This window comes from Glossina fuscipes, unplaced genomic scaffold, assembly GCF_014805625.2.
Source record: "Glossina fuscipes isolate IAEA_lab_2018 unplaced genomic scaffold, Yale_Gfus_2 60, whole genome shotgun sequence".
Taxonomy (NCBI): domain Eukaryota; kingdom Metazoa; phylum Arthropoda; class Insecta; order Diptera; family Glossinidae; genus Glossina; species Glossina fuscipes.
Genome location: NW_023998432.1, coordinates 4,972,665 through 5,000,299, shown reverse-complemented (window position 1 = coordinate 5,000,299; position 27,635 = coordinate 4,972,665). Strand labels below are relative to the sequence as shown.

Genomic DNA, 27,635 nt, shown 5'->3' with positions numbered 1-27,635 from the left:
GTTGGAGCAACGATTGTTCGCATTGTTTTCAATGTTATCAACTTTTTTTATGCTGTATACGTGTTCTCTAGCTGGTCAAAAAAGAAAATTTTTGGTTGCTGTTGCGATTTTTTTTTGTTTTCATTTAAAGATTTTCATATGTGACCAGAACAATTACTCAGTTTTCTTTTTCGTTATTTGTTTATGGTTTCTATGGTAGTAGTCCGCAGTAGGTCTTTCATTACAATGTTTTTCCGATTTTCGGAATCATTATTAATTCTTATTGTTTGTGTATGTACCTTTAGAAAAAAAAAAAAAAAATCGGTGGTGTCTTAGTGAAATACAACTGTTCCAGACAAATTCGCTTGATTTTATTCGTAAACGTGAAAAGAACCAAAAAGATGTAAAAAATAAAAAAATAAAAAAGAAAAGGCTTAGCATTTTTTTAGACAAAAACTTATATTACAGTGCTTTTTTTAATTTTTTGCTAGCTTTTTTTGCTTTTCAAATAGAACGTTACGTTACTGTTCGCTAATATTTAATGATAGGGTTATGAACGAAATGCTGTTCTCTTTTTCTCGTTTGCAGATCCAATGGTGGTAATGTTGTTATTATGATTTTATTTTCTGCTTTTCTATCCACAAGAAAAAGTCACATATATTATATATATTTTGGGGTGCATATGTTGTAAATTTAGATAGTTTTAGGGGGAATCCATCCTCCATTTTATGGTTAATTGAATGTTGTACATATATATTAGTAGTATTTGTAGCCGTAGTTTCAGTAGTTATAGTATTGCTGATATATAACTCGATAATTATATCCAAATATATGGTCAAAATATGGTTTTCTGTTTTACACACAATTAATTATTTGCTGCTTCTTTTCCTTTTTTTTCGTTTGTTTCTTATATCGGTTTTTACCGTCTCGAAAAACAAGTCCTTGAAAAATTTATTCATTCATCTTAAGATGGAGAGAGTCGCAAATGGGTATAGTTGGTGGTTTAATATTGCCACCGTCTCCTTCGGAAACAAAACGTTTGCGGCCTCTGCAAGTAAAAAGGAAATTTGAAAAAAAAATTAAGTTATTATTACCATACACTATAGATTTCCAACGTATACAGTGGATTCCTCCGTCAAGCCATTAGGCAGTCATTAACAAGCGTCAAGCAGATCTCAAGAAAAATTTGCAACATTTTGATATTATGAGGTCTAATTATAAATTTTATTAATTTTTAGGAAAAAGCAAAAGAAACGATAGTTATGATTTTGTAAGAAATAAGCACAGGTGGGCGTGTATAGAAACTTTATTGAACTATTAATCAGTTTAATTAGGTTGATTGGTTTATAACGTAAAGGATTGTTAAAACAATTGAAGGATAGGAGCTTTCAATTTAAAAAGTCACCCCTCAAGTGATTTTTTGAATTTCCTATGAAAGTTGGAAGGCTTCTTCGCCCATTAGTTCTCGGGTAAAAATTGTGCATTCTTCTTAAAAAAGAGCTACAAAATAATACATTAGTTATTATATTGCAATAATCCGTTAACACCGTACTTTTTCTCCATTTAAACACCGCTTCTTTCTTATGATATTTCTTTTTATCGCTTTCGTAACTTAACGACTTTATTTGAGATTACAAAATTGGTGTTTAAAAGTGGCTGCAACTTCGGAATATCAAATTTCATACAATGTCACAAAAGCTATAAGAAGAAAACACAATTACAAACTTTGGTAACTCGCGATCGATCACATCAGAACGCGGATTTTACGAATCGATTTATTCGTCCGCGTCCGCCCGTCTGTCATTTGCGAAAATAGTGATCTCGAAGGAGCCGCTCGATAACTTTTCTCGCCCTTTGGATCAGATGATATAATCTCAGTCATCTGATTCTTTTAAGTTTTTTATCGCAAGTTTGAATAGTAAATAGGTTTAACTATTGGTACAAATTTAAGCGTTGAAGATGTTGTTCGTTGTGATCGGCGAGTTACTATCGACAATAAAGTCAAATCAAGGCCTAAGTAAATCATTGATTCAATAAATAATACATCTGAAGTTTAATTATACTTTAAGCATTGCGTGAAAACCGTATATTTTTCTTTATTTATCTAAGGTATATGTAGAGTCAAGCGTATCACAAGTAGTTGCGAGGATTCTGTTTACGATCTTCTGATTACTAGCGATGCAGAGTAAATTAAGCCCTTAATTGATTACGACGACTACAGAAATCTCAACACTGAACAATCAACTCTTTACGTTTGTCGTCTCAATTTTTACAAGAAATTCCACACAGAGATTACATATACTTCACTGTTTTCCATCGATTAAGTTTAAAATCTTACATGTTCTCAACCCATTGGTAATGACTTGTAAATCTAGTTAGTCTTTTTAAAAAGTAAGGAGAATTTTCAACCCAAATGCGCCCTATATCGCGAGTTGGTTTTTCTTATATATGGAGGGGAAGATTTGTATGCAATGTTATCACGAAACGAAGTTGGATGGCATCTAATCGTCGTGCTTGACCGTAGATAGTGTTCTGACGAATCTTTTGACTAAAAGGTATACATAAGATATCGACGCATCAAGCCTCGGGCGAAGCCTAGTGCAAAGTCTAAACTACTAAGACTTGGCAAAAAGTACTACTAAATTTGCGTCTATACGTACGTATGCGATTTCACATATTTGATCCATATGCCATCTAATGATTCTTTTCTTGATCATTGCAATCGCACTATACGTATTTTTTCTACCTTAAGTGAGATTTTTTATTGACAGTAGACCCACGTGGTGCAGTTTGTTTTATTGATATCAAAAACTTGCATTTTCTTTGGGCTTATGTTTCTTTCATCTTTATTATATGCGTATATAATTTTAGCAAAAGGAATGACGTAATATGTGTATAACTGCTAGTGTTGTTATTGTTCATATGTAACAGTTGACCGGTTTTTTTCCAAGCTTTAAGTTTTCGTGTCATGTGGCCAAAGTAAAGCTTGTTTTGCTTTATTTCTTTTACGTGACGGGTTCGATACATGTTTAAACCACACACACCTTGTTATCATTTTCTTTCACTTTTTTTTCTGTCTCTTTATCTTTTTCTCCCATGCTAGAAGTTTTTCTTGTACGTACTATTTGTTGCTGCATTAGGTCAATGTAGTTTTTTGAACCCCACGTAGTATAAACAAAAATATACCCGATAACTAAGCTTGAGTGTTGCGTGGAGTTTTTGCGGATGACAAGTAGAAACAAGCACTAACAACTAATAATATGTTCCATAATTAACTATTTAGGCGAATAAAGTAATGGCAATTTATAATTTTTGCCGTTGGAAAACTTGCCAAATTCTCTGAAAAATTAAAAACAAAGCTAATTTAGCATACATATCAATAAAATATCTAGAAAAAACTTTGCTGAGCTGATATTTATTTTTGAAAAATTTACCGAATAAGACCAAATGCTTAATAATCAGCTGGAAGAAAACCGTGTTTCTAAAAGTATTTATGCAATGAATATACATGTATTCATTTCAATTCTTCTAATACTATATCCCTCGTTAGATCTAATATTTTTTAACCCATATTTAGAGAAGAATTTAATTTAAACATATATTACTTGGCGGCATTAAGCTAGTAAAATATCCCGAAAATGGGCAGCTAATGACGTAAGTCAAGCAACAGTAGTGAGTATGGGATTTCATTTTCCAGTTTTTTCACTTTTTTGTTCAAAAGTATTCTATCGCTGCCATGGTGCCCTTAAAGAAGGACCATAGGTTTCCACTAACGAACCCGGACCTTTGATGTGGGTTTAGCTGAGCCTGCAGCCCGCGAACTAGACTATTTGCTCACCTCATTTTTCATTTTAAAAGAAGGATCGCCTTCGTTGTGTTCATAAAACATGTCGTTAATTTCAGCTTTGATCGCATTTCAGCTTTTTCTAAGGATCTTGAAGATTTAAATGATTTCTGTTCGGCATATGTTACATTACTTTGCTTTAAATTTTCTGGCGTTAAACTTTCACGGTTAGATAAGAAGGCTTATACGTGAACCCGGAGAAAATCTCGGTACACCTCTTGGTCCCTCTGTAGATAAAGAAAGGGAAAAAGGGGACAGTGAAATTGCTTACTTGCAAATCTTTACTTACAAGGTGAATGCTTACTCCAAAATTCTTATTTGCTACAAATTTGTGAGCGAGTGAATGGAAATGATTGTCATACAAAAGATGTGTAACAAACAATTATACCGTACTTGTTGTACTTGTTGACAAAAATACTGCCAAGGTTTAGAGTTTTTAATATGGTTTCTATTTAAACCATGCATATATAATTAGCCTTGGGTACTGATATTGGTTCAAATATTTTTAGAATTATCTATCTCTTTGAATATTTTAAGTTAAAAAGCAAACTATTGAATTGATTATCAGCCCCATAATAAGAGCAAATATATAAAAAAATGTTTGCCGTCATAGCCCTCAATTTAATATAGCTTTTTTTTTTTTGCTTTACTTGTTGTCAATGTGCCCCACGGGCATCTACAAAACGAAATCAATTAAAACAAGTAAATTCCCTAGATCACGTTATCTAACACAATTCCTATTTTTATTATAGACACAAAAATTATATCGATTATATGTTTCTATATAAGGGCATATTGTTAATGTGGTTATTTATGGGGAAACAGGCCCAAAACGCTACGTAATGTGGTGCAACTAAACCTTACATACGGTATTAGTCAAAATTAAAATGGTCCAAATTTTGTAGTTAATTTTTGTATGAAATTAATATTATGGGTCAATTTTCATCACCAGTTTCGACTTTCTTTTCTAAAAAGCATCAGTTTTCGTGAAAACTCTTTTTAAGGTAGGTCGAGATGGTCCAAATTTGTTACAGTTAATTTTTATGTTAAATTACTCTTATGACATAATTTTCATTATGAAGCATTGGAAATTATACCTTACTGTCGTATGAACTGCAGCGTTTATTATATGAGGTGTTCAAAAATTGCCGCAGCTGGTCTCAAGTTTTCATACCAATTTGATATGCCGAAGCACTACTATTTAACCATCTTTGCGGGAAATTTTGAAAATTGCAATTTTTTTCCATATAACGAACTTTCAGAATAAGGCGTTATATGGAGAGCGGTCCAAACAACGGACCGATCAAAACCATTTTCAATAGCGTTCGTCCTTATGTCAAAACACGTCAATTTGTTCAAAATATCTCAAAAACTGCAACCAACAGCTTGAAAACATTTTTCCATAGACATACGTCAGGCGGACAGACAGGCTTAGATCAATTCATATTACGATTTTGAATTGATCGACATAATAAAAGGTGGGGTTATCTTAAGCCATTCTGGGTGTTACATACGTCCGCATCAACTTAACATACCCTGTACCACAAGCAGTATAAGGTATAATTAGATGTGCCACATCTTATTTGCATTAAATTTAAAATTACAGGAAAAGCGTGATGGTCGGATAAATACGTCAAATTGTTATGAAAAATACAATATATCTTTTAATGCATCTCCCTTTCGCCCATTTTTTTTTTTTTTTTAAGGTTATTTTGTATTACTTGTTCTATTTAACTTCGACTTTATAAATTACCAAAGCCTGATATTTAATTACGTTACATGTGTCAACAATGTTTGGAATGACCAATATTTTTCTTTCCATTATGGCAACTCAAGAAAAAGATGATTTTTTTATCACAATACCAGAGTGAAGAGGCCGCCTCTAGACTCAATTACTTGTTTTAGAAGGGAAAGTCATTGCAAAGTTTTCAGAAAATATTTTTTTTCATTGGCATGCCATGACGCTTTGAATATTTTGGAATGTGAGAAAAAGGAAAAAATAGAAATTTTTTCTGTATATTTCCGACTGTTTAGCAAGCGCGTTGAGAATACACCTGCACAAATCTCCACTAAAGAAGAAGTCAAAAGTTCGAAGTGAAGCTCTTGATGTTAGTTACGAGTTCGTTTATGGAAATATATTTTTTCGTCTGTTAATTCACACCACGTAAAGTGTAAGCCGCCATCATTAAAAGGTGCAGCACAGATGGCGCTTTCGAGAAAAAGTTTTTTGAGAAAAAAGAATGACGAGAAATATTTAAATACGGAATTGTTTTATTGTGGTGCATTATAGACTAATGGAAAAAATTAGTAAAGGACGCGCCTATGACACATTCTACAATTTGAAAAAGAATTTTTAAGACCGCGCGCAGTTGTAACTTATTTTTATTTTTTTTATTCGAATTTTTTATCTTTAGAATATTAGTACGGAGAATATTTATGATAAGTTAATTCAAACGTTAGTTGTCATATTGGCTTTTTTTGCGGAAATTGAACTCTTTCATGAAAATTGAAGTACTCGTCAAACGCACAAAAAAGCTTAATAAAATCTTAAGTACTCCTCTAGCTATTGACAGCTAGATTAACTGATTTTTTTCTTAGAAGCAAATTGGTATTAATTACGCTGCGTGCTGTAGCGTGAGAAGGGCTACAGAGCTAGACGTTTTTAATATATTTTATTCTTCAATATTGTTATTCTATTACTCTTTTTTCCATCCAAACAACATTGGGAAGAAAATCGAAAAAGCGACTTTCCGCTAAAGCAAGACTTTATAGGTGGAAGAAAAAAGGTGACTTGTACAATAATTATGGGTTAAAAAATTTTCGACTACTGCCCTCGAACCACATACTTTTAACACAAATTAAAGAAGTGGGTATATTTAATATGTCACATTAATGAGACGTCAAAACGTGCCATGCCCCCGGTGACACAATCCGTGTATTTGAAATAAAGAAGGAAAAGAGGAGTACCGCTATCCAGCACCTGACTTTAGGAACGACAGAAAAACTCTGGTGGTAATCGTTATCCGGATTCTGGAACACTTCTAATAAATTTAAAGAAATATTTAGTTATAGTGGTAGCACAATATGAAAATCTCTAAATCTCTAAATTTAACCTTTTTTTTTATTATACATTTAAGATAAATAGTTATGTGCTCAAAGCCGATATTGATAAGAAAAAAATGCATTTCGCGGTGACAACCATGATGATAATAATGGGAATGAAGAGTGTTGCAAATGTTTACTATTTTACCATTTTCTTATCAATAAATACTCTCTCATTTGAGAAATTTTTATTCTGCATTCAGATCGTAACCACAACAAGCAGTTGTGGGGAAGCATACTTAAATTAAAAATATAGTTTCAGTTTTTTATACCTTAAAGTTCATTCACCCACCGACCTTTTTTTTTTGAGATTCAAATATAAAAATACAAACAATGAGTATGGCGTGCGTGCATTACAGTTCTATGAAAAGCTTATTTTTCATTTGCTTTTTCTTCGCTGGTGATGTGGACATTTGGTATTTTTATTTGTTAAATAACGTTGAAAGCAACTCTTCTCTTATTTTGGTCGAAAAAGAAAACAAGTTTTTTTCCTTTGACAAAGTTGGCCCGTAGAGAAGAGAAAAAAGCTGCCAGCATTTATAAAATTAAATTACCATTTTTTTAAATGAACAGCACAGTGAATGTAGATTTGTTTGTGCTTACTTGTCAAAAAAATGGATTATAAGCAGATCTCGCCGAATCTTTCAACAGCTATAGGTTAACATCTGTGGATAAAAAACATTTGCCTTTCTATTTGCGATAACCTTTGACAAAGAAGAAAGATGACTGAAATAAAAATTAGAAATTCAAGTATTGAATATTTTTTTTTCTCTGACCCCCTTCAAATCTGATCAAAATTATAAAAAAAACGAACAATATGGTCCACATTATGATCTTAACAACGTGTAACTCTATTGGTTTAGAGCTTCAACTAGAATCTGGATTAATTTGAAATATCAGCAAAATTAGTGCATTATCGAAATATCGATAATTATCCCTTCCTTCCTATATTATGATTTGAAAATTGTGTAACCACTTCATTACTGAGAAATTTTAAAATGTTTGTATCAGTGGAAAGTTTTGAAATTCTTCGAAATAAATCGTGAATTTTTTCTAAATCATTCACTGTGACAAATTCTGCGGTTATTACTAGCTCAAAAAAGTGGGTGTTTTCTTAGATCCAGTTCATACATTCCCCCAAGTAGGATGTTATTGTCTAAATGACGAGATGTTATTGATAGCTCCATATCCACAGATATTATTATAGAGCTCGGGCCTTTCGTTTTACTGAATGTTTGTACGCATTTTACATATCTCGTTATATAATACATCGTTATCATCCGTGCAGATTTCTCTCTCTCTGATTTGGTAAATTCCTCTTGTAACCATTCAATATTCCATAATTATTTATTGTTTATTATCGAATTTTAGAGCTTGTTTAATTAATTTTTTATTAACATATACACAAATATTCAGTCACAACATATATTCAGCTGAAATAAACTTCTGTTTAAAATTAAAAGCTTGACTTATATGTGACGCTATAATCAAAGGAAAAGAAATAGTTTACAAACTTTTTTTATATATAACTAAATAATTGCGAGGGAAAAACATTCAAATGTTAGAATATAAGGGAGAAATGAGATTATAAATCTTATATAGAGCTTTGCAAAGAACCCTGGATGAATTAAATATCTTGTAATTGAATACCATGTTTGTTGGGAGAAACGACTGATTTTATAGCGTAGCTAACTGGAAAATTGAAAATGTTCGCAAATAGTTTGGTCAATGCACTAAATTTAGCAATATTCATATATATAATTTTAAATAGGATGACAATAAAGCTTGCAAACTGAGAGAAGAAGACTAGTCTTCAACAAGTGGGAAATCTGGCTGTTTTGAGGTAGCGGTTGAAACTCAATGCAAGAGTGCGTTCAACTTCTACTGCATAGTTTTTAGGAATGCGGCCGAAACCTGACAGGCAAATGTGTTTTAATGAGTTCACAGTTTCTAATACACAATCATCAGAGACATTTATTGTAGGAATAGAGATTATTCATTACGGATAATTGAGGAAAGTATTAATATTAATAGAATTAAAGTAGAATTAAAAGAATTTAGGAAACAGATTTGAAATTGCGGGACTATCTCGAAGATATAAATGAAGTGATTTTTCTTTTAGAACTTACAAATTTATAGAATCGCTCTGAGCCGATTTTACGGAGTAAATTATGTGGAATAACATTTACAGCTAAGTTGAGAAAATTCAGTCTTCAATTCGAACGTCCAAAAGAGCAGAAGCCTATTTAATCTATTGTTTGTGAATATTTGGAAAGACTATAGGCAATATTTCTACTGAACCTAGTTTTGCATGTCTTATCTTGAACGAAATTCTCGACATATGTGAACCCCTTAAATTACACTAGATAATTTTTGAATTTATTACAAGTTGTCGATTTGTTACGCAGTTCAGTGAAATCGTATCTGGTTTGATTAAAAACCTTGTAAGAGCCAGCACCACGCTTTTTGCAATCAAGTCAAGACCAACATAAAAACGCGTCAGAAACACTTACTTGATTCTACTTGGTTGATTTATATTAATTGTCAGATCACCAGATGGATTATGCACGGTACTTAAACGACTAATAACTGCAAAGCTCTGCAAAGTTGGAAATGTGAAAAAATGGATCGATTTCACGTGGGAACCATGAAGTTTAATGCATATTTTGAGTGTTAAGCTTTGTAATAAATATGTTTTAAATGAAATTGAATTTAAGCAAAAGACGGGCAGAATTCATTAGCACCTATTATGTGTAAATATAATAATAATATAAACTTGTTTTTTTTTTAAATAGATACAACAATATGAAAAGCTGCGCTACAGAAAATTTAATGAAAGTCGGCGCTTCTCCAACGTGGCGATGCTCGGTTTTGAAACCGTACATTTGCTGATAAGATATGAATGAATGAAATAAGAGTTTTTGGGAGCATCTTGCCTACCTTTTCTATAAGAAAATTTGTTTAAATTCGTTCAAACATATAAAGGACATGCAAGCCTACTGACGACTTAAAAATGAGATATATTAATAATATAAACGGGACAACATATTATATATGTAATTTTAGTTATTACCTCTTTCGTTCATTAGGCGGTACTGCGTTTTCGCCTTTTTATAATAGTTATTTACGATAGTTTAAAAATAGCCCCTCTATTGTTGAGAGATCGAACACTTTCATATATAACATGTCTACAATAAAAACAGATAAAGAAGTCCATCCGCCTGCATGCTATGTTATTCAGTTCATTTTTGCTCCTCTCCTCATATTAGCATAAGAACGCTACTTCAAAGACGTTGAAATATTCGCCTATCAAAACTATTACAGAATTTTCAGAAAAAAATTGGAAAATTTGCAAATGTGTGTAACCGGACATCTTTTATGATACCGAACCAACGGAAAACACAGAGAATGGATGCCCCTGCGAAAAAGGACAATATTCTAATCACCGCTCTCTTGTTGAAAGACTTACTTTGAAACGTGAAAAGAAACGGGGCATATGGCACGCTTATTAAGTGTGCAATAAACTCTTCTATGTTCGCTCCCATTTCGAATTAAATTTTCGTTACGGAGAATCGCCAAATTTGTTTGGAGGCATTACATTTCTTCTGACCTGAAATAACGAAAGTTAAAAGCAAATGAGGGCAAACTTGATAGTAGATCTTACTCGACTGTTGAAAAATAATGAAAATTTTATGAATTGGTCAATGGATAAATTCGGAGCATTAAAATAAATTTCATAACCAATTTCACATTTACTGGAATATCCTATGGAAATATTTACTTAGTATATATCTACTTAATGACTTTTTATAACTTTTTTCAGTTTAAATTCACAATGAAAGTGCATTAAACTCTTGTTAAGCTCAAGGCAAAACATATTGCGGTGGTTTGTAGAATAATACGTACGATATAAATACTTTTATCGTATAAAAATATTCATACGTACACATATATACATCTAAATACATGCGCACAACTACATATTTACATACACACAAAATTAGAATGTAATTAGAAGGAGAGGCAGATCACAACGCTCAGTGGCACGACGGTGGGGAAAAAATGGTAAGTTAAAGCTCGTTTTATACTAACATATGGCGTAGAATAAAAGTGGGGCTTTCTTAGAAAGAAGAGGACATGTTATAACATATAAAAGTGAGAGTATTCTATCTGTTATTAATATTAAGGGATTAATAACAAGTAACCGAAATTTGATCATATTAAAACCTAAAGAAGGGGATATTTGTGTTCGAATGGGTACTTGTTTGGATGGTTTGATGGGTACGCAAATTGTCACATTATTATAAACGATCTTGAAACGTATGCCGGTTGTTACACCTGCTTACTTGAACTATTTTCACATATACATACATAGCCACATATACATATTATAGCCCAATAAAAAGTCCACATACAGTACGAAAAATTAACATTTCCCTTGTTAAGAACTGCATTTATCGATTGAAGATCGAAATATTTAAACTTATATTAAATAATAATTTAAGATCTTGAATTGTTGTTTAATATTAAATTTTTTTTTTTCTAAAGTATGTAGACTTTATTGGGCAACTGTGTATATCTTTGGCTTTGTTTCACATTTATCACATTATTCATACATGTTTTACATTTATTTTGAGTTCGTTATGTATGTCTATAAAACTATTTTATATTTCCAATGGCAACATCGATTAATGTCAACGAACTCTCATATTACACAATAAATAAAATGCGGACAATTATTAAATTATCTACAATAGATCGATGGAAAAGTTTGTAGCGTTTGTTTATGAAAATCTTAACACGTTCGTTTTATATTTTAAACGAGTTTTATTAAATTAAATTTGTGTTATTTTGATCAATAACATTTTGCATCGTTCTTTCAAAAGTATTATGCCATCACTGTCGAACTTCTAGTATTTCTGGGCAAAATAAGCTGAACGAGGTGATTTCCACATGCTTCCTTTGAAATCAGCTTCATACCATTAACAAAGTTTTGCAGCAGGTAGAACAAATAATAATTGGCTGAGATAATGGGTTCAAACTTCGCAGCCCAAGGTTTCCTAATTTTCGCCGAGTTATCAAAGAACTGTGTGATCTGACGTCAACGTGATGGAAAAAAAGGCCGTTTAATCATATTAGTTTTTGATAGTAGAGAATGGAATTAATCAGGTAGAAGCAGTTTATGATTCACAATTCCCCTTAAATCCAACGAAATACATGACATTACCTTATTCGTTGCGAAGTCACTAAATATCTGGTACTTAGGTTTGCAGTATTGTGTAAGTTGCAATACGGCGGTCTTCTTCCACTTTTTTAAAAATTTCATGGATTTTATCAATGACTGCCCGATCAGAGTGCGACCAGTTTATAAAATCAAAATTTACAGAGCGAAAGAAAGCAAACCATGTGCATGTTTATACTTTTAATAAGACGTCTTCACCATAATTATCATGAAAACCGACGAATCTTTATTGCAGCACCCTTTTTAGATAAAAACATTCTCTAGCTTAAAGTAAAGCCGCCGCTGTCGACATTTTATACCATCAAGCAGAAGTTATTTTTCTTCAGAAGAGCATAAAATCACTCGCTGTTAGCTTATATATTAAATATATACATTAAACTATAAAAAATTATTAAGCAATGGATGGAATGGTAGCTGCGAAACGTTCATGTTAATTAATTCTTCCCAGTTCTACAATTCTTTTAAAACACAACTTTTCGGAAATTAACGATTGACTAGATAAGAAATTATTTTTTTTATTTTTCCGTGTATAACTTTCCATCCCATGGAGATGTTTTTGAAAACTTGCGATGCAGATGTGCATTAGGATAACTTCACGTTCAATTCGAAAATAATTCCGGCTGGTGGTCTAATCCAAGACGGGTTACAATAATTTGGAATAACTTGGAATTAAAATTTTATCGTTAATGGTGGACGTACCAATAAACCTATCAGGACCATTTTTGCACAAAACATGTAGATGGTTCTAGCAAATACTTAGGTGCCCGTTTTTTGAAAATATATCCATGGCATCGAAATTTATGGACGAAAATTTGAAAAACTGCGTTTTTCGAGGTTATTTTATCTTTTTCTATTTCAATTTTTAAAATGCAATATAATGTAATTTTTATAATAACATTAAATCAATCGAGCACATCATTTTAGTGAAGAAAAAAGATAGGTGATTCAGTAGCTGCGAAATCATAGAAAAACATGCAAATTTGTTATCGCATCATTAGATCCGTCATATAAGTTCGTCACGAAGCCTTTCAACCTCCCAAAAGAAAATGTGTTGAGATTAAAAAAACCTCTCCTGGCTCCTATAATGGTATGATAATTTTAACAAAATGATATTCTTTCAAATCTTCTAGGGTAACTTACAATGAAATTGAGAATGCTGTATGATGCCGAACTGCTTCGGGGTGCCAATCTATCAAGAAAAATAGCTTGGAAAGTTCCTTTACTTAGAACGGGTAATTTGCAGAAGAGGCAACATTTTGCTTTAGGCCATAAAAATCGGTGCAGATTAGAAGGCAAACGAAAATGGTGCACTCTACTTTGGAGCGGCGAACTTGCTTGGAAATGATGCAAGAAAAAATGCCCTTTGATTAAAAGAAATGAATTCCCCGAATTTAATTTAATAAAAAAAAAAGTGAAACAAGTCGGAAGAATCTTATGTATGTAAGGACTGCTTTGCTTGGGAAGTTGACGGTTTGATACATCTCAGAAAACACTATGGATCGATTTGTATATAAAAACTTGCTGGAAACTGTAACGTTACCACACGTCTAACAGAATGAGCCACTGATATGGAAATTGGTAAAAGCAACCTTTTCGGAAACATAACTTGGATGTCACTTTCCCGTCAGCCCTACTGAGTGCTTTTGGAGGACTAAAACATCATGTTTCGTTTAGCAATAAAAAATAATTGTGGAAAAATATTCAAAAAGCATCCTATAATATCTCAATAGAGACCTGCGATAATTATTTGCATTGATGCCTACAAAAATCGAAGCTGCCCCAAAAACGAAAGTACAAAATATTGGCTTGTTTTTAAGCTTTTTTATATTCACCTATTGTAATACGCATCCACCTGGAAACATGCGATATTTTTGAACTGGACTTCTGTTAAGAGTTTGTTTATACTTAACATAACCCTAAAAACGTATTTAAATAGCAAAATGTTCCTTGACAAATAAATGATAAATATAATATTTAACAGAAGGAAAATGGAAAAGAATACCCCCACCTACATAAAATAACATTAACCTATTGTTCTGTTCACTCCCTTTTATGAAGTAGAAAACCGGCAAAGGATTATGTAGTACTTTTGTACAATTTGTATAACAGAAGTGACACATTTAACGGTCGTTTTTAAAAATAATCTGTTTTCTAAAACTTTCTTTAATTTTTCACGTTTACAACAGCCATAAAGCAAAACACGTTTAAGATAAACGCTAACAAAAAAAACATGAAAATCATCGAAAAACATTTAACTTACAATTTACCGGACTTTTCAAATTTATATTGAAACAAACTTTAAATAATAATATAATTACTGGATAATTGCAAACTGGAAAAAAGAATTTACCTCTTTTTTCGTTTACTAATCATTTGGTAATACATCATTAAGATCTTGAGATTGGGGGAATAATAGTGTAAACTTTGACAGCAGATGCAACGATTTTATTATCTTATTTATAAGTTTGCAGTGCGACTACCGAAAAAACAAAATTAAATGGTATCCCTTCGATAAAGACGGTGAGAATTGGTAGATTACTTTGAATAGTATGTTTTGCACACAAACATAAAAGACAGAGTTGTATATTTTTACCAGCGCAAAGACGAGAAGACTCGTCAAACCGTTGACCTAAGATTTCCTTAAGGTAAGGAAACCATTATTAAGGGCGAGGATAATGTTCTATACGAAATTTAGAAGCCAAGTCAAAAAAATCAAACTGATTTTTGGTGAATTCAAAGAAACTCAGAAATAAAAACTATATAATAGAAAAAAGTACTGCTTGTTATTCGAACACCCATGATCGCTGGCTCACTTTAATTCTCATTGCAACTTTTCGAATTGCTCAACGTGAATATACTGATTACTGCGATATTTATAACATTCATAAAAGTTGCAGAATAAAAATTATAAGTGCCTACAATTATTTCAAACAGAGTTTGCAGTGGAAAATGCACGGTAGTTACATTTAAAGCAGAATAAAAATGAAAACAAAGCACTGCAAACATAAATCTTATGTGCGGTATTATTATGAGGACACGACATATTCATTTACTTCCTGTAAAATTAGGTTCTCATCTTGTCGGCTTTTAATTCCTACTAGTCCGTGAAGTTATCAAGATTTGTCAATCAATCAGTGAACGCAACATACGTCTCAACATCTGCAATATATTGAAATTATTTACCGAAACTATCGTGGGCAGTGAGGCAGTATTTTACGCTGCCGGAACCCATTTAATTTGTTTGTTTAGGAGTTATGGTGTGTTATTTGTACTAGCTTCGTTAATATTAACTTACAAAAATCGATAATTTTAACACAGAAAAATCCCAATTTCATTGCGACGATTAAATATCAGTTTTTGACGGAAAAAAATACCATTTAAGCCCAACATTACCTTGAAAAAGTTATGAAAACTCTTCTTGATCGAAAACAATAGTTTGCGAAAGTTTTGTTGATTTTGGACGAGTTCATACGACCATAGCATACGCCCAAACAGCAATGATTACAACAAACGACATCAAAAAAAATTCCGACGATTACTGGTGAATGTATTGTAATAGGTCTAATGTATTTAAAGTAAACTTTTTCACACAAATTAGGATCTCCTGATGGGTGCTTCCAAGGTGAAGTAATATATATTTACCTCGTTTTCATATTATTAAGTGATATCTCAAAATTTTTCTCGAACATATTGTTAAAAGCACTTTTTTTTTTTTAAACATAGCGATTTACATAACTGAAAGTTATGAAAAGAACCTATTTATTGGTGTAGCGCAACAAAATACATATTATAAGTAAGTGACAAATTGATGTCGGAGAAAATTCATTTAATGCCGCTTATAACTGATTATTCTATAATGTTTTTAATTGCTTGCATAATTTATTGGTTTTTTGTATTTATTATTATACTCATCACCAAAGGTTGAGGGGTACAATTATTGTGTCAAAACGCCCAGAAATACGCATCAGAGACCTCACAAAGTATATATATTCTTGATTAACATCAAATTCTAAATTGATTTAAGCGTGTCCGTCCCTCTATTGCAAACATTCTTGTGGCCGCAAAAACGAAACGAAATCAACATCAAATTGAAACATTGAAAGTTTCTGCATGTAGATTGGTATTGAAAATGAAAAACTTAAACGCACGTTCTATGGACGATGCAGCAGTATTTGCACAAGAATGAAAAAATTAACGTCTACGCAATGTTATAGTAGATCAAAATTTAATTTTTTTTTCAATACCTTTGTAACAGAACCAAGCTGCAAAAATCACATACCTTATATAAATTTTTGGCCAGTTTCAAATTTGGAATCCATGTAGGCGTGCACGTCTGTTCGTCAGTCTACCTGTACGTCTGCTGAACAGTATAGGTATCTGTGGTAAAAAGTTTCCCGCTAGCGGAAATGAGAATATCATCTAAAAATTTGCAAAAGAATTTATAATTGAACTAAACTTTTCAAAGGACACGCCTACAACGCCCACATGCCTATACGACAAACATTTTTAATTTTAAAATACAAAAAATCAGTTGCGCCCAATTTATATTATTGGCCATGAAAATTTTGTTCTTTATTCCAAAAGCAAAACTAAGAATAAAGAAAATATGCCGGCTTTTCAGGTGTGGTTGCCTCGTTTGTTGTTTCGACTAATATATTAATTAACGTATGTGTTATTGTAATGATACAATTCTTTATATGCTTATATATAAAAAAGGTTAAACTTCTAAAGGCAAACTTCTTTTTTTCAAGCTTATCAACAAATGTACGCGGGTTAAGGGCCCAACAGTATTTATGTTCATTGCTGTTTTTCTTGTTCGTTAGTAGATCGTAAATGTTTTATTAAAATGTATTTAGTAATAGTTTTTACTTACAAATAATAAAAAAATACACTATAATATAGTAAAAAATTAAAACTGATAAAAGGGCTTTTTGAAACTCTTGTTTGGGTTGGAGCGCGAAACATGAACAAATGTGGTCCAACTTTTGTTGCACTTTTTAGTATACTTAGTTTAGCTATTTATATATAACTAGATTTTGTCACCATCTAAAGGTCACCTCACTTTTATACAAGAAAGTCTGGAAAGTAAACGAACGTGGTGTAAATATACTACAACAAATTTATACGGTATTATATTCTGGACTAATTTTCATCATAACATACTAAAAATTAGGCCATATTACCTCATAAAAGCTGACTCCTTGTAAGAGATATTACAGAAATTTTTAATTATAAGAAATTTTTGTCATACAACTACTTTCTCTCCCGTATAGGCAGTGCTTTAATCTGACTACAATGAGTTGTTACACCTTTACACTTAATTTTTTAACTTTCAGCTAATGTATGCATGCTCATTTTTACATTTAATCTATGACTAAGAACTAAATGTTTAAGAGGTAACTATTAGTTTCGATCGTTTACGAATATCTGCAAACGAATAATTGGTCATGGCAAATTTTACACTGATTGAAAATATCATTATCTTTATATACTTTGAGAGTGTACATAAGATGGAAAATATTCAACGAGTATTTTGATATTCATCAAGTATAAAAATGTTGACTAACGTTTTTGTATCCTGCACCACTTGTGGTACAACGGTATATTAAGTTTGTATTTAAAGCCCCGAAGGACTTGAGATGGACCAATCTACACCGATTCGTTTGGAATCACTTCCCGGATCGTTCTAAGCTGGTCTGTCCGTCTGCTTTTTTTGTGTTCAACCAGCAGGTCGCACTTTTTGAGATCTTTTAGTGAAATTTGTTATGCGAATGTGCTTCGCATCGGATCATTTTTTGACCACTCCCCATATAACGTCTTGCTTTGAAAGCCCGTTATATGAATAAATATATTAAGCAAAGTGGTGTGGCGTACTTTACAGTGGGCCGTGTTCAACTATAGGGATTTCGCTTATATTAAAATGAAATGCCTTAAGAGTTTACAATGAGTAATTTATACAGTTTTCTAATTGTCAGCGTGTCACTGAAAACGTTCAACTAATTTTAAATATTAACGCAACGAACACAAGAACAAAATGTTCATATCTAAGGTAGGTAAAAACTTCGCAAAACGGATCGCATAAGCGTGCGCTTAAACAACTATAACTACTTCAATGCCGCTATTACGCTAATCGTGTAAAGAAAAGCATGGTTTTTTCTACATATTACTTCAGAAGAAATGGTAAATACAGGACTTTCTTCATACTTTGAACAACTTTTTTACGATTTGTGTCGTATGTAACAAATATTACGTTTATATATATATATATAACAAAACCTAATGGTATAACACGTAAAGCAATAGAACAGTTATTATCAGCTAAAATGCTATAAGAAGAAAAAAACTGTTTAATTATTTTATAGTTTTAGAGCCTGTCAGTCAGATAGCAATGTGTTATCACTCTTGTAATAGCTTGTAATAGCTGAGGAAACGAGGAGAAGACGCAAGCAGTAAATGGAATGAAATAGATCTCAACAAGATAATTCAGTCTTATCGCATAAACATACAACTTTTCACACAACAAAGAAAAAATTATAAAAATGCAACAACTTACCGGGAGGGCATGTTGCTTAAAATCTTATCTGTCATGAAACCAGCTCGATTGCAACGTTCCATAAAACGGTCTAATATTATATAAGCAAGTGGCACATCCAAAACAATATCGGCCATGTCGTCAAATACACGTAGGAAGCCCTAGTTGTGTAAAGAACGTATAAATACAGAAAAGAAAACTTTAAAAAAAAAAAGTTTTTGAAATAAAAAATTTTCTCGGAGACTAAGAGAATAGAATAGAGATTGTCAAGAAAATATCTTTGTCTTTACCTGTTCCATACTGGCCGGCAATACCAAGCAAGCTTTATCCAAAGACGACAACAACTCACACATGGCCTCTTCGGTTGTTTGTGATAAAGATTCGAGTGTCATGACAACCGTTTCATACACTAATTCATGATGAAAATGTGGAACTTCAAGGGCCCGCAAACAACGATGAGCTTCTTGTATATCACGCGAAGATAAATACTCTTTCAGCAGTAAGGTCATCTGTTTAGTTATAGTTTTAACTGGTCTCAATGGGCCTCCCATACCCCAGACATTGTCCAGATGTGCCCAGCCTTGTTTCATGTGCAATAAAGTGTCTGCCCGACGTATAGCAGCTAGAGCATGTTCGCTTAACTCGCCGTGCTCTGAAGGTTTGGTTACAAATTTGGGTGGGAGGCAGTCATCGGCCACGGCGCGAGCGAGAAAGTTACCTATTTTATTAAGAATTACTATTTTTATTTTTTTATTAGATTTTTATTGCAAATCTCACCTAAAATAGTAGCTGCTTCTGGAGTATCCAAAATAAGATCGGGCAAATTAGCCAAAAGCATTTCGAAGCCCTTTTCAATATCTTTACCGGTTATAACACGACCGTAGAGATCGGACACTAACACAGATGTCATTTCACGTTGTGAATCCTTGTGATCCATAGCTATTTCTATCAAAACACTAATTACATTCGGACGCAGCAAGCCTGTTAGAATATCATCCAAATTAACGGCAACCTCGTGAGTGTCGCCGTGCTCATAATACTCCAAAACAATAGGCTCTGCTAATTTAAAGAATTCTTCAGGACTGATTTCAGGAATGACTTCACTCAATATGATATTTTTATCATTGGTCTCGCTATCATAGTTGGGATCATTTTCGTCCTCATATAATTCTTCAAATGCCTCAGACCCGGGTAAACCCCAAACACCTTTACCGCCGGCTCCACCTTTCTTAGGAAGGCCACGACCATAACCATTGCGTGAACGTCGACTATTTTTCCAACGGCGATGTGGGACTACATAGTTATTGCTATGACCGTTAATGGAATACATACCAGCACTACCGCTACCATTAGTAAGCGCGTTGCTTTCACCACGACTGCTTTGACGTTGCGTTGAATGCTTGGCCTTACGTTTAATGCGTCCGTCATGTGTGTCGCCCACATGATGTGGTTTCTTCATTGTGTGACCGTTCACACTTTGCGGCGAACCAGAACAACCGTTCAATTCAACTGCTTCAATTTCGCCATTCAGTTCACGCTCCACAGAACTTTCGCGCGATTCGACATGCGCTTGGCCATTCTGACGTATTGTTTCAATTTCCATGTTTGGCAAGGAGTAATCCAATACGCAATACGTTTATAAAACAAAAGAATATATATGTATAGAGCAGATTAGTTTTGTATTGCACTGGATTTGACAGGCGAAATACGTCTAAAATATAGGCGTTCTTATTAACGAACGTTCACACAATGGCCCGGAAGAATGTGGATACACTGAACTGTTATCACTCCAAATCCAATCCCAAGACTTTAATTGTTACAGTGTTTCTCAAGGAATTTAGATCACCAGGCCTCTGCAATGTAGTTAAAGAAAAAGAAAAGTTTTACTAGCAGGTGGAAAAATTTAGTACAAAACGAGTAAAACCTGGATACCCGACCACTTTACTTAATATGTGTAATGTTTTACTGACTTTAGTCATTATGTACTGAAAAATTATGCTTTGTTGTTACGCAAATGCTTACTTTTCGAAGAAACACTTACATGTGAGGGACGCCGAAACCTGACCTGACGTGAGACAAAAATGATAAAATATATCAAGAACTTGTTATTCCTAAACAGTTTTTATGATAAAATACTCAACATTTGATCTTGACGAAGGAAGGAGCAACATAAATGGACCTATGTAATCCACATGTACTAGAGCGAATTTATATGCAAGTCTGGATGAATTTGTAGGATAAAATTTAAAAAGGAAGGAATCCCAAACAATAATCCCATCTCAATCGTATTTTTCACATTTATTTTGTATGCCAAAACACTGTTTTCTACTGACTGTTGTCGAGAAGTATTAAAATATTAGTTTTTATACCTTACACAACTTGCGATAAGGAGTATATTAAGTTTGTCTGAATGTATGTAACACTCGCCTTTTCTTATTATTAAACTGATTCAAAAAATGTTTGTAAGATTGTCGGTTTGCTCGAAAAACAACGCCATTAGAAATAGATCGGAAAACTTTTACGATCACTCCCAACGTAGCGTCTTATTTTACAAATATCATTATGTGAAAAAAACTACAATTTTTAGATCAGCAAAAGTCGCTGAGTAATTGAATTTCGGCATGCTAAACTGATTTGAAAAATTTGCATTGACTAGTTCAATTATTTCGACCCCGTACAACCATTCCTAGTTTAATAGTCATTTGACATAAGAATTAAATGTACTAAATTTGGATCACGTAGATATATATTATTTTATTATTTTCATTCCGTGTGAGATTTCTCATCTAAAGGAAGCCATCTAACTTTTCGTGCTTAATAACAATAATAGGTTAAGAATAATAAGATCTGTGGCCAAAAAAATTAACTTTGTTGGTTTTGGATCTCATCATTTCGTGTTTTCAGCCTACGCGTTCACATGTACATAGGCTATAATTTTTCGTACTTTTTCAAGGCAATAAATGAAGAATCGTAATTGGTGAAGTGGCGTACGCTATTTAATGGCCGACTGCGATCGACTATACACTTTTTTACTTGTTTTCTATGTGAAGACTTTTTTCAAACAGACCGGCACATTGCGGTAGTCGTAAAAATTATCCAATCCGAACCATTTTCAAAAGTGTTCATGGGTCAAAACGCGTTAGCGTGCAAAGTTTCGTCGAAATATGTTACACGCACAAAAGGATACCTAATAATACGTTAACTCAAAAAATGTTTCTATAATAAGTGTCCATATTAAGTCCTTCTGGGTGTTATACACATCCGCACAAATTTGCCATTCCGCGAATCAGAAATGGCATACACCGTAAAAAGAAAATGTATTTACCTATAACCGAAACTTTGTTTCTCGGTCAACTTCACGCTTTTTCGTTTCACATGGATTCCTTGATTCAAGGGAATTAAAGCAGGTTTTTTTAAAGTTTACTCTCCTCAAATTAGCCCATCAATGCTATAGATTAGTAAACGTATATAAACATTGGAGTGATATTTCAAAGCGACAACTTCTGTAAATCGAAAACGGTCGAAAAAATAGGTTAAAAGTTATATCTGCTTTCAAGATCCTTACAATTTTTAAAATTCCTATGTTAATAGAGCGTTGGACCCACGTCGCGAAACCAACTTACTGTCAAAAATATTTATGAAACTCACACGGTTTCTAAACCAAGTATTGGCCGCCAAATGATAGAATGCATACGCTTTTGCAAGGTTTTAACGTATTTTGGTAAGAGGGGGCATGAAAGCGATTTTTGCTTTAGTCCGGTCAAGCGCCAGAATCAAAGGAATCAACAATGTGAATCGACAGTTTCAATTTATGATCGAACAGAAACGTTGATTATTGCAAGCATATAGAAAAGCAGAAAATGTATATAAAAATTCGTTCCTTTAAAGATTAAAAATAATCCCACCAAAAACTTGTTAGTGATTAGAAAACAAGCGTTGCATACAACAAATTTTTTGTCAATGACCTTGCGAACTTTATCACTATTTGTACTTAGTGAGTTTGTTTACGATTTTTTATTTTTATAAGCCAAATCTCATATCTCGGGTTTAAATTTCAAATCACAATGTAGAATTTTTTTAAAAACGAATGGTTAAATAAGGCCCAAATTGGAGTAGTTGTGCTTTGCACACTAAGCTTTTTTCAGTGTACGTAATGTAAAAGAATTTTCAGCTGGAACAGTTTTAGTAAAATATTACAATGGAACAGGATGTTTGAAAATCTTCTAATGAAGCCGATATCGTGAAACGATTTTAAGCCCCTTAAGTGTGTGCATTAATTTCGTTTTTCTCTTTCTTTTAGTTTTAAAATAAACCTGAAGTTTAGCATCTTTAATGGACGGAGTCAGAAGTAGCACGTTATTGTAATTTTTGCAAGTTGTTGCCGTTTGTTTGCCCAATTGTGCCAGCTACTGTTGGTATCATGTTCGAGCATTAGTTTCGGTGCTTTGAAGCAGTTCACAATATTTTCTAGTAAGAACGCGATTCGCATTCAGCTTAATATTCGCTGGCAGGCAGTAGTTTTCCTGACCGATATCGTTAGATTTTCAAACGTCGTGGCATTTTTTAATTGCCTGTGGCTATCAAGTAATGCTATGTATGTTTTTTACTCTGCAACGAAATAAATTACATTGCGGCGTAGAGCCGAAAGATAATACTTTCTTTCGATAGTACTACTTAATATTGTGGTGTATTAGGTATGACTTCTTTTGAAAAAAAAAACATTAAATTGATGCTTAACATCCACGCCTAAAGTAGGTATATATAGAAAAACGTATGATTTCCAAAATATAATCCAAAAAATACTATTTAATATTCTTGTTACCTCACATATGTACTCAAAATCGAAGCACTTTTCTGGAATGCGGTTTATATAAGATACTATAAAAAAAAGAGATTGATAATGGAAAATCCAGGAGCTAGAAAATATCGATTATGAGTTCAACGAACAAAAATGAAATAAGTGCACATATTGCGTGAACAGAATGACTGGAAAGAAAAACAGTAGTTGACATTGCAAACTCTTCAAATCTGAACAAAAATAAAATATAGATTTTCTTCTTGTCAGAAATTTCAGTGTAAAAAAAGTTTCTTTTGTAACGTCTTTTTCCGCACGCGTTCACCTTACCAGCATGCGCATTTGAGCGACTAAAGATTGAATATGTTTTAACAATAACTATGGTTTGCTACAAGAAAATTTAAATAGAGTTTTGAATTATTTAGATATTCTAGTTCATCTTTTGGAGTGAAATTTGCACTTTTCAGAGGATAATATCATTTTGGTATGTGTAAGCGCCATTGACTCAAAATAATTTTTAAATGCTTTAAAACTACGATAAATCAGTAGGAAAAAATTATAACCAATTTTTTGCTATCAAAAAAGGATATAAGGTTCTAAACGTGGCTATATAAAATTATTGAATTCATTGAAAACAGGTTACTAAGCAAGAATGAACAAAATAAATCTTATTCACACATCTTTTAACACCAAAATTGCGATCTATGTGTATTGGCAACGATAGGCAAGGGAGGTACAATCTGTTCGCGGTATAAAAGAATTTGTTAAAAGTATAGTACCAAAATTTAACACAAAGAAGAAATTGTACTAAATTTAAATGTTTCGCGGTAAAACCATAAGCCAGTGAAATGCAAATAAACTAAAATTATCCGCTGACAAAGAAAAGAAGAGAAAGGAGAAAAAAATAATTATACTACGCTCGACAATGGTAGTGATAATAGTAGAAAGTGCAGGCAACGGACCGCTAGAGCTCTGTATGTTGGTTAGCAATAATTATTTGATTTAATTTAAAGTAGGCATCAATAGTGATAAATAGATAAAATCTCAATAATCATCATCAATATCAACAGCGATAAAAAGACAAAAAGATTTGGCTGCCCAACTGCAAGTAGCAACTCATGAGATCGACCAGAATATAGATGCCAAATTGAAAAGAATTACATTACATAAGCAAAGTCATTGATAGCGCGCTTTAGGTTGTGGGGTTAATCTGCAGAAATGTGTCGAATGCTGAGCCAAAAATATCACTGACTTCTTGATTCTCTGTAATATGTATGTAACACTGGTCTTCTTTCTATAGAATAAGTGTATCGAAGACTAATGCTACTTCGATTAGTTGTAAACTTTGCTTTGTTAATGTGACTTCAATCTATAACACAAAAGTGTCATCCATTAACTTTCGATTCGGTTGTCGGCGCTGGAAGAGACGCTAATATGTATCTAAGGCATGCTAATGCGCATTTGGCGTCTAACTTGAAAATTGCTCACTGCAATGTTCAAAGCATAAAACCTCTGGTATACTCAGTAAAGTTCAATAGATTTGTAAATTTTATAGAAGATTCCATCTTTGCAGGAACTAAGACTTGGCACTTGGAGGTGCCGGATGGGGCAGTTGACATTCGTGGCTATGTTTTTTGTCGAAACGTAGTGGGTTAGTAGGAACCTTCGCATTGGATATTAAACATAAAATTATACCGATAGGCTTACATTGTAGAGAATGTGAAATGGTTGCTATTGAGATGAATAGGAACGCAATGGCAGCGGTGGGTGTTGATTATTTATCGTTGAATCGAAGATTGGTGATATTTTTGAGAGACACAATAACATAATTGCAGTGGAGTACTTTAATGATGATTTATATGATCCGGTAAAAGCGTTGAGAATGTGCTCTTTATATAATTGAAGAAATATGGCTTCACCACATAATATGCTACCAAGTGCTATAACAGTTCGTGTCTTTTGGATTATTTCCTTACATCTGATCAAGCTACTTTGGATACTACGAATAAATTTCAATATTCACTTTTATCGACCCACTATGCAACTATATGTGCTTCATTTGAATTGCTGTTAACTTCAAATAGAGTCTCGACCGACTATATTAAATACTGGGATTACTCATTGGTGGATATTCGTGATTTGGCTGCTTGTGTACTTGAGGAAGATTTTATGTCTTTTTATAATACTAATGACGTAAATTGCCAAAATCTTATACTGGAAAATTTGATATCCAAAATGTGTTCCCTAGCTCCCTTGTTCCAATTTAAAATGAAACGGAAATCGGCCCAGTAAATGAAATCCCTAGACGTACTATACGCAAGCTCTCTTAGCATATAAAGCTTATGTTAAAGACCCTGCTTCTCCTAAATGGAATGTATTTTGCAGATATACTAACGAGCAAAACGAACTAAGTGAATAATGAAGAAAAATCACTCTGATAGTATAACTAATAATGTTGATTGCAAGGGTATGTAGAATCAGTTAAGAATAGCTAGCAATTGTGCCGAATTAGGTGTTGATCACATAAATAACTATTTTTTAGATGGTTTGAATTTTAGCTCTATAACGCAACATATTCTCCTTTGCATGTAGTAACGACTACGAGCTTCACATCGCGTTTGCTAACATTAAACCAATCGTCTGCCGTAACCATATATTCCATCTATTTAACAGCGATATAAAAACCACTGTTTTTCCAGAAAATGTTACTCCAAAAGTTATTTCAATACCTAAAGCTGGTTCCTCACGATAAACGATTTTTTATTACTCCCCTGAATTTAACGCGTTTTTAAAACTAAAGTCACAAGTTGACACTTGTACATCTGGTAAATGATATTTTAGTAAATGTGGATGAGTCTTTTGACCAATTTAGACGGGATTTAAACTTCAAGACAACTTCCTAAGTAAACAACTGGAAATAAAACCTGAAGCCTCAGCAAACTAAACATAAAATGTTAACGCTTTAATTAAAATAAAACATTAACTTTTTTCTAATTGAAATTGAACATTGTCGATTTCGAGCTGAACCTACTATGGGCAACAAATGTAATTTGAAATTAAGTTAAGTTTGGTCTTCAAGTTAAAATTTTTAGACGATTTTCGCAATTTCCATAAAAAGCAATTAAACAATTATAGCCGAACAAACAAGACCTTAAATACCCTAAATTTAGTTTTCTTGTTGAAGGTGTTATTATTCCTCAATTATTTGTAGCCTACACTACTTATGCTATACGGTATATTATGTTAGTGCGAATCTATCAAAAAAAAAGTTTGAGACTTCTTCTATGTAAACGTTCCTACGAAACCTAGATTTTCATATGGTAAAATAGTTAAATTTGTAATATCTAATGCTAGAAATTATTGCTTCGTTTTATTAATTTTACAAGGTCATTGACGTGTTTTGGCCCACGGACGAACGCCTTAGAAAACGTTTCGGAACGAATCAATTTTTTGGATAATAAAAAAAAAATGTATTATAACTTTCATTATTTCGTAACAAAAATAGTAATAGTATTTTGACATTCTGAATTGGTGTGTACAATTTGGATCGGATGGGAAAGTTCTTTGAGCTCCCTGCCATATGACGTACGGAAACTGAATTTTTATAAGGTAAACAGACTTAATTTTTAATGTTTCTTGATGGAAATTCGTTCATAACAATATTTTGATATACATGTTAACTTTACCGAATTTGAACCACGTAAGTCTATTTTTTGTTTGCCACCTAATATTATTCAAATTATATTAATCAAAAACAAGCGTTTATTTGGCATAAAATGTTGAGTTTATGATATATTATGATGAAAATTGGTCCTTTAGAGAAATTTGACATAAAAGTTAATCAAATTTGGGCCAAGGCGTATTTTTTACACCCAACAATATACAGGTCTCTTGAAAAGCAAATCCTTTTATGGCGACAAAGCCTAACTTGTCGTGGTCTACGGTGGAAGCAGGTGGAAGTAAGTAGAAACTTTGATAAATTCATTGCGTTCGCCAGCCTTGGACTACGACAGTTGCTTTTTTGGCAACCTTTAATATCAGGCTTTCATGAAAATTATGCCAAATGTCGATAAAATCGGAGAAATGATCGAAGTTGACCGGCATGTTAGCAGTCGTAACATCGCCCAGGAGCTAAAAATCG

General features: G+C 32.8%; 1 protein-coding gene across 3 annotated transcripts in view; it reads right to left on the bottom strand.

Moving 5' to 3' along the window:
• Positions 1 to 265: 265 nt before the first annotated feature.
• The window catches only part of LOC119637522 (programmed cell death protein 4), a 36,652-nt gene continuing 9,282 nt past the window's right edge, over positions 266 to 27,635 (bottom strand). The window contains exons 2-5 of one of the 3 annotated variants that reach the window (XM_038033582.1): positions 19,477 to 20,552; positions 18,990 to 19,417; positions 18,721 to 18,860; positions 266 to 1,027 (exon numbers count right to left, since the gene is read on the bottom strand). In XM_038033582.1, the coding sequence (XP_037889510.1) occupies positions 931 to 1,027; positions 18,721 to 18,860; positions 18,990 to 19,417; positions 19,477 to 20,302 (1,491 nt within the window). In that variant the 5' untranslated portion in view covers positions 20,303 to 20,552 and the 3' untranslated portion in view covers positions 266 to 930. Of the gene's footprint in view, positions 1,028 to 18,715; positions 18,899 to 18,989; positions 19,418 to 19,476; positions 20,553 to 27,635 lie in introns of those variants that run through there. The other 2 variants (XR_005247267.1, XM_038033583.1) reach the window with 2 other exon arrangements.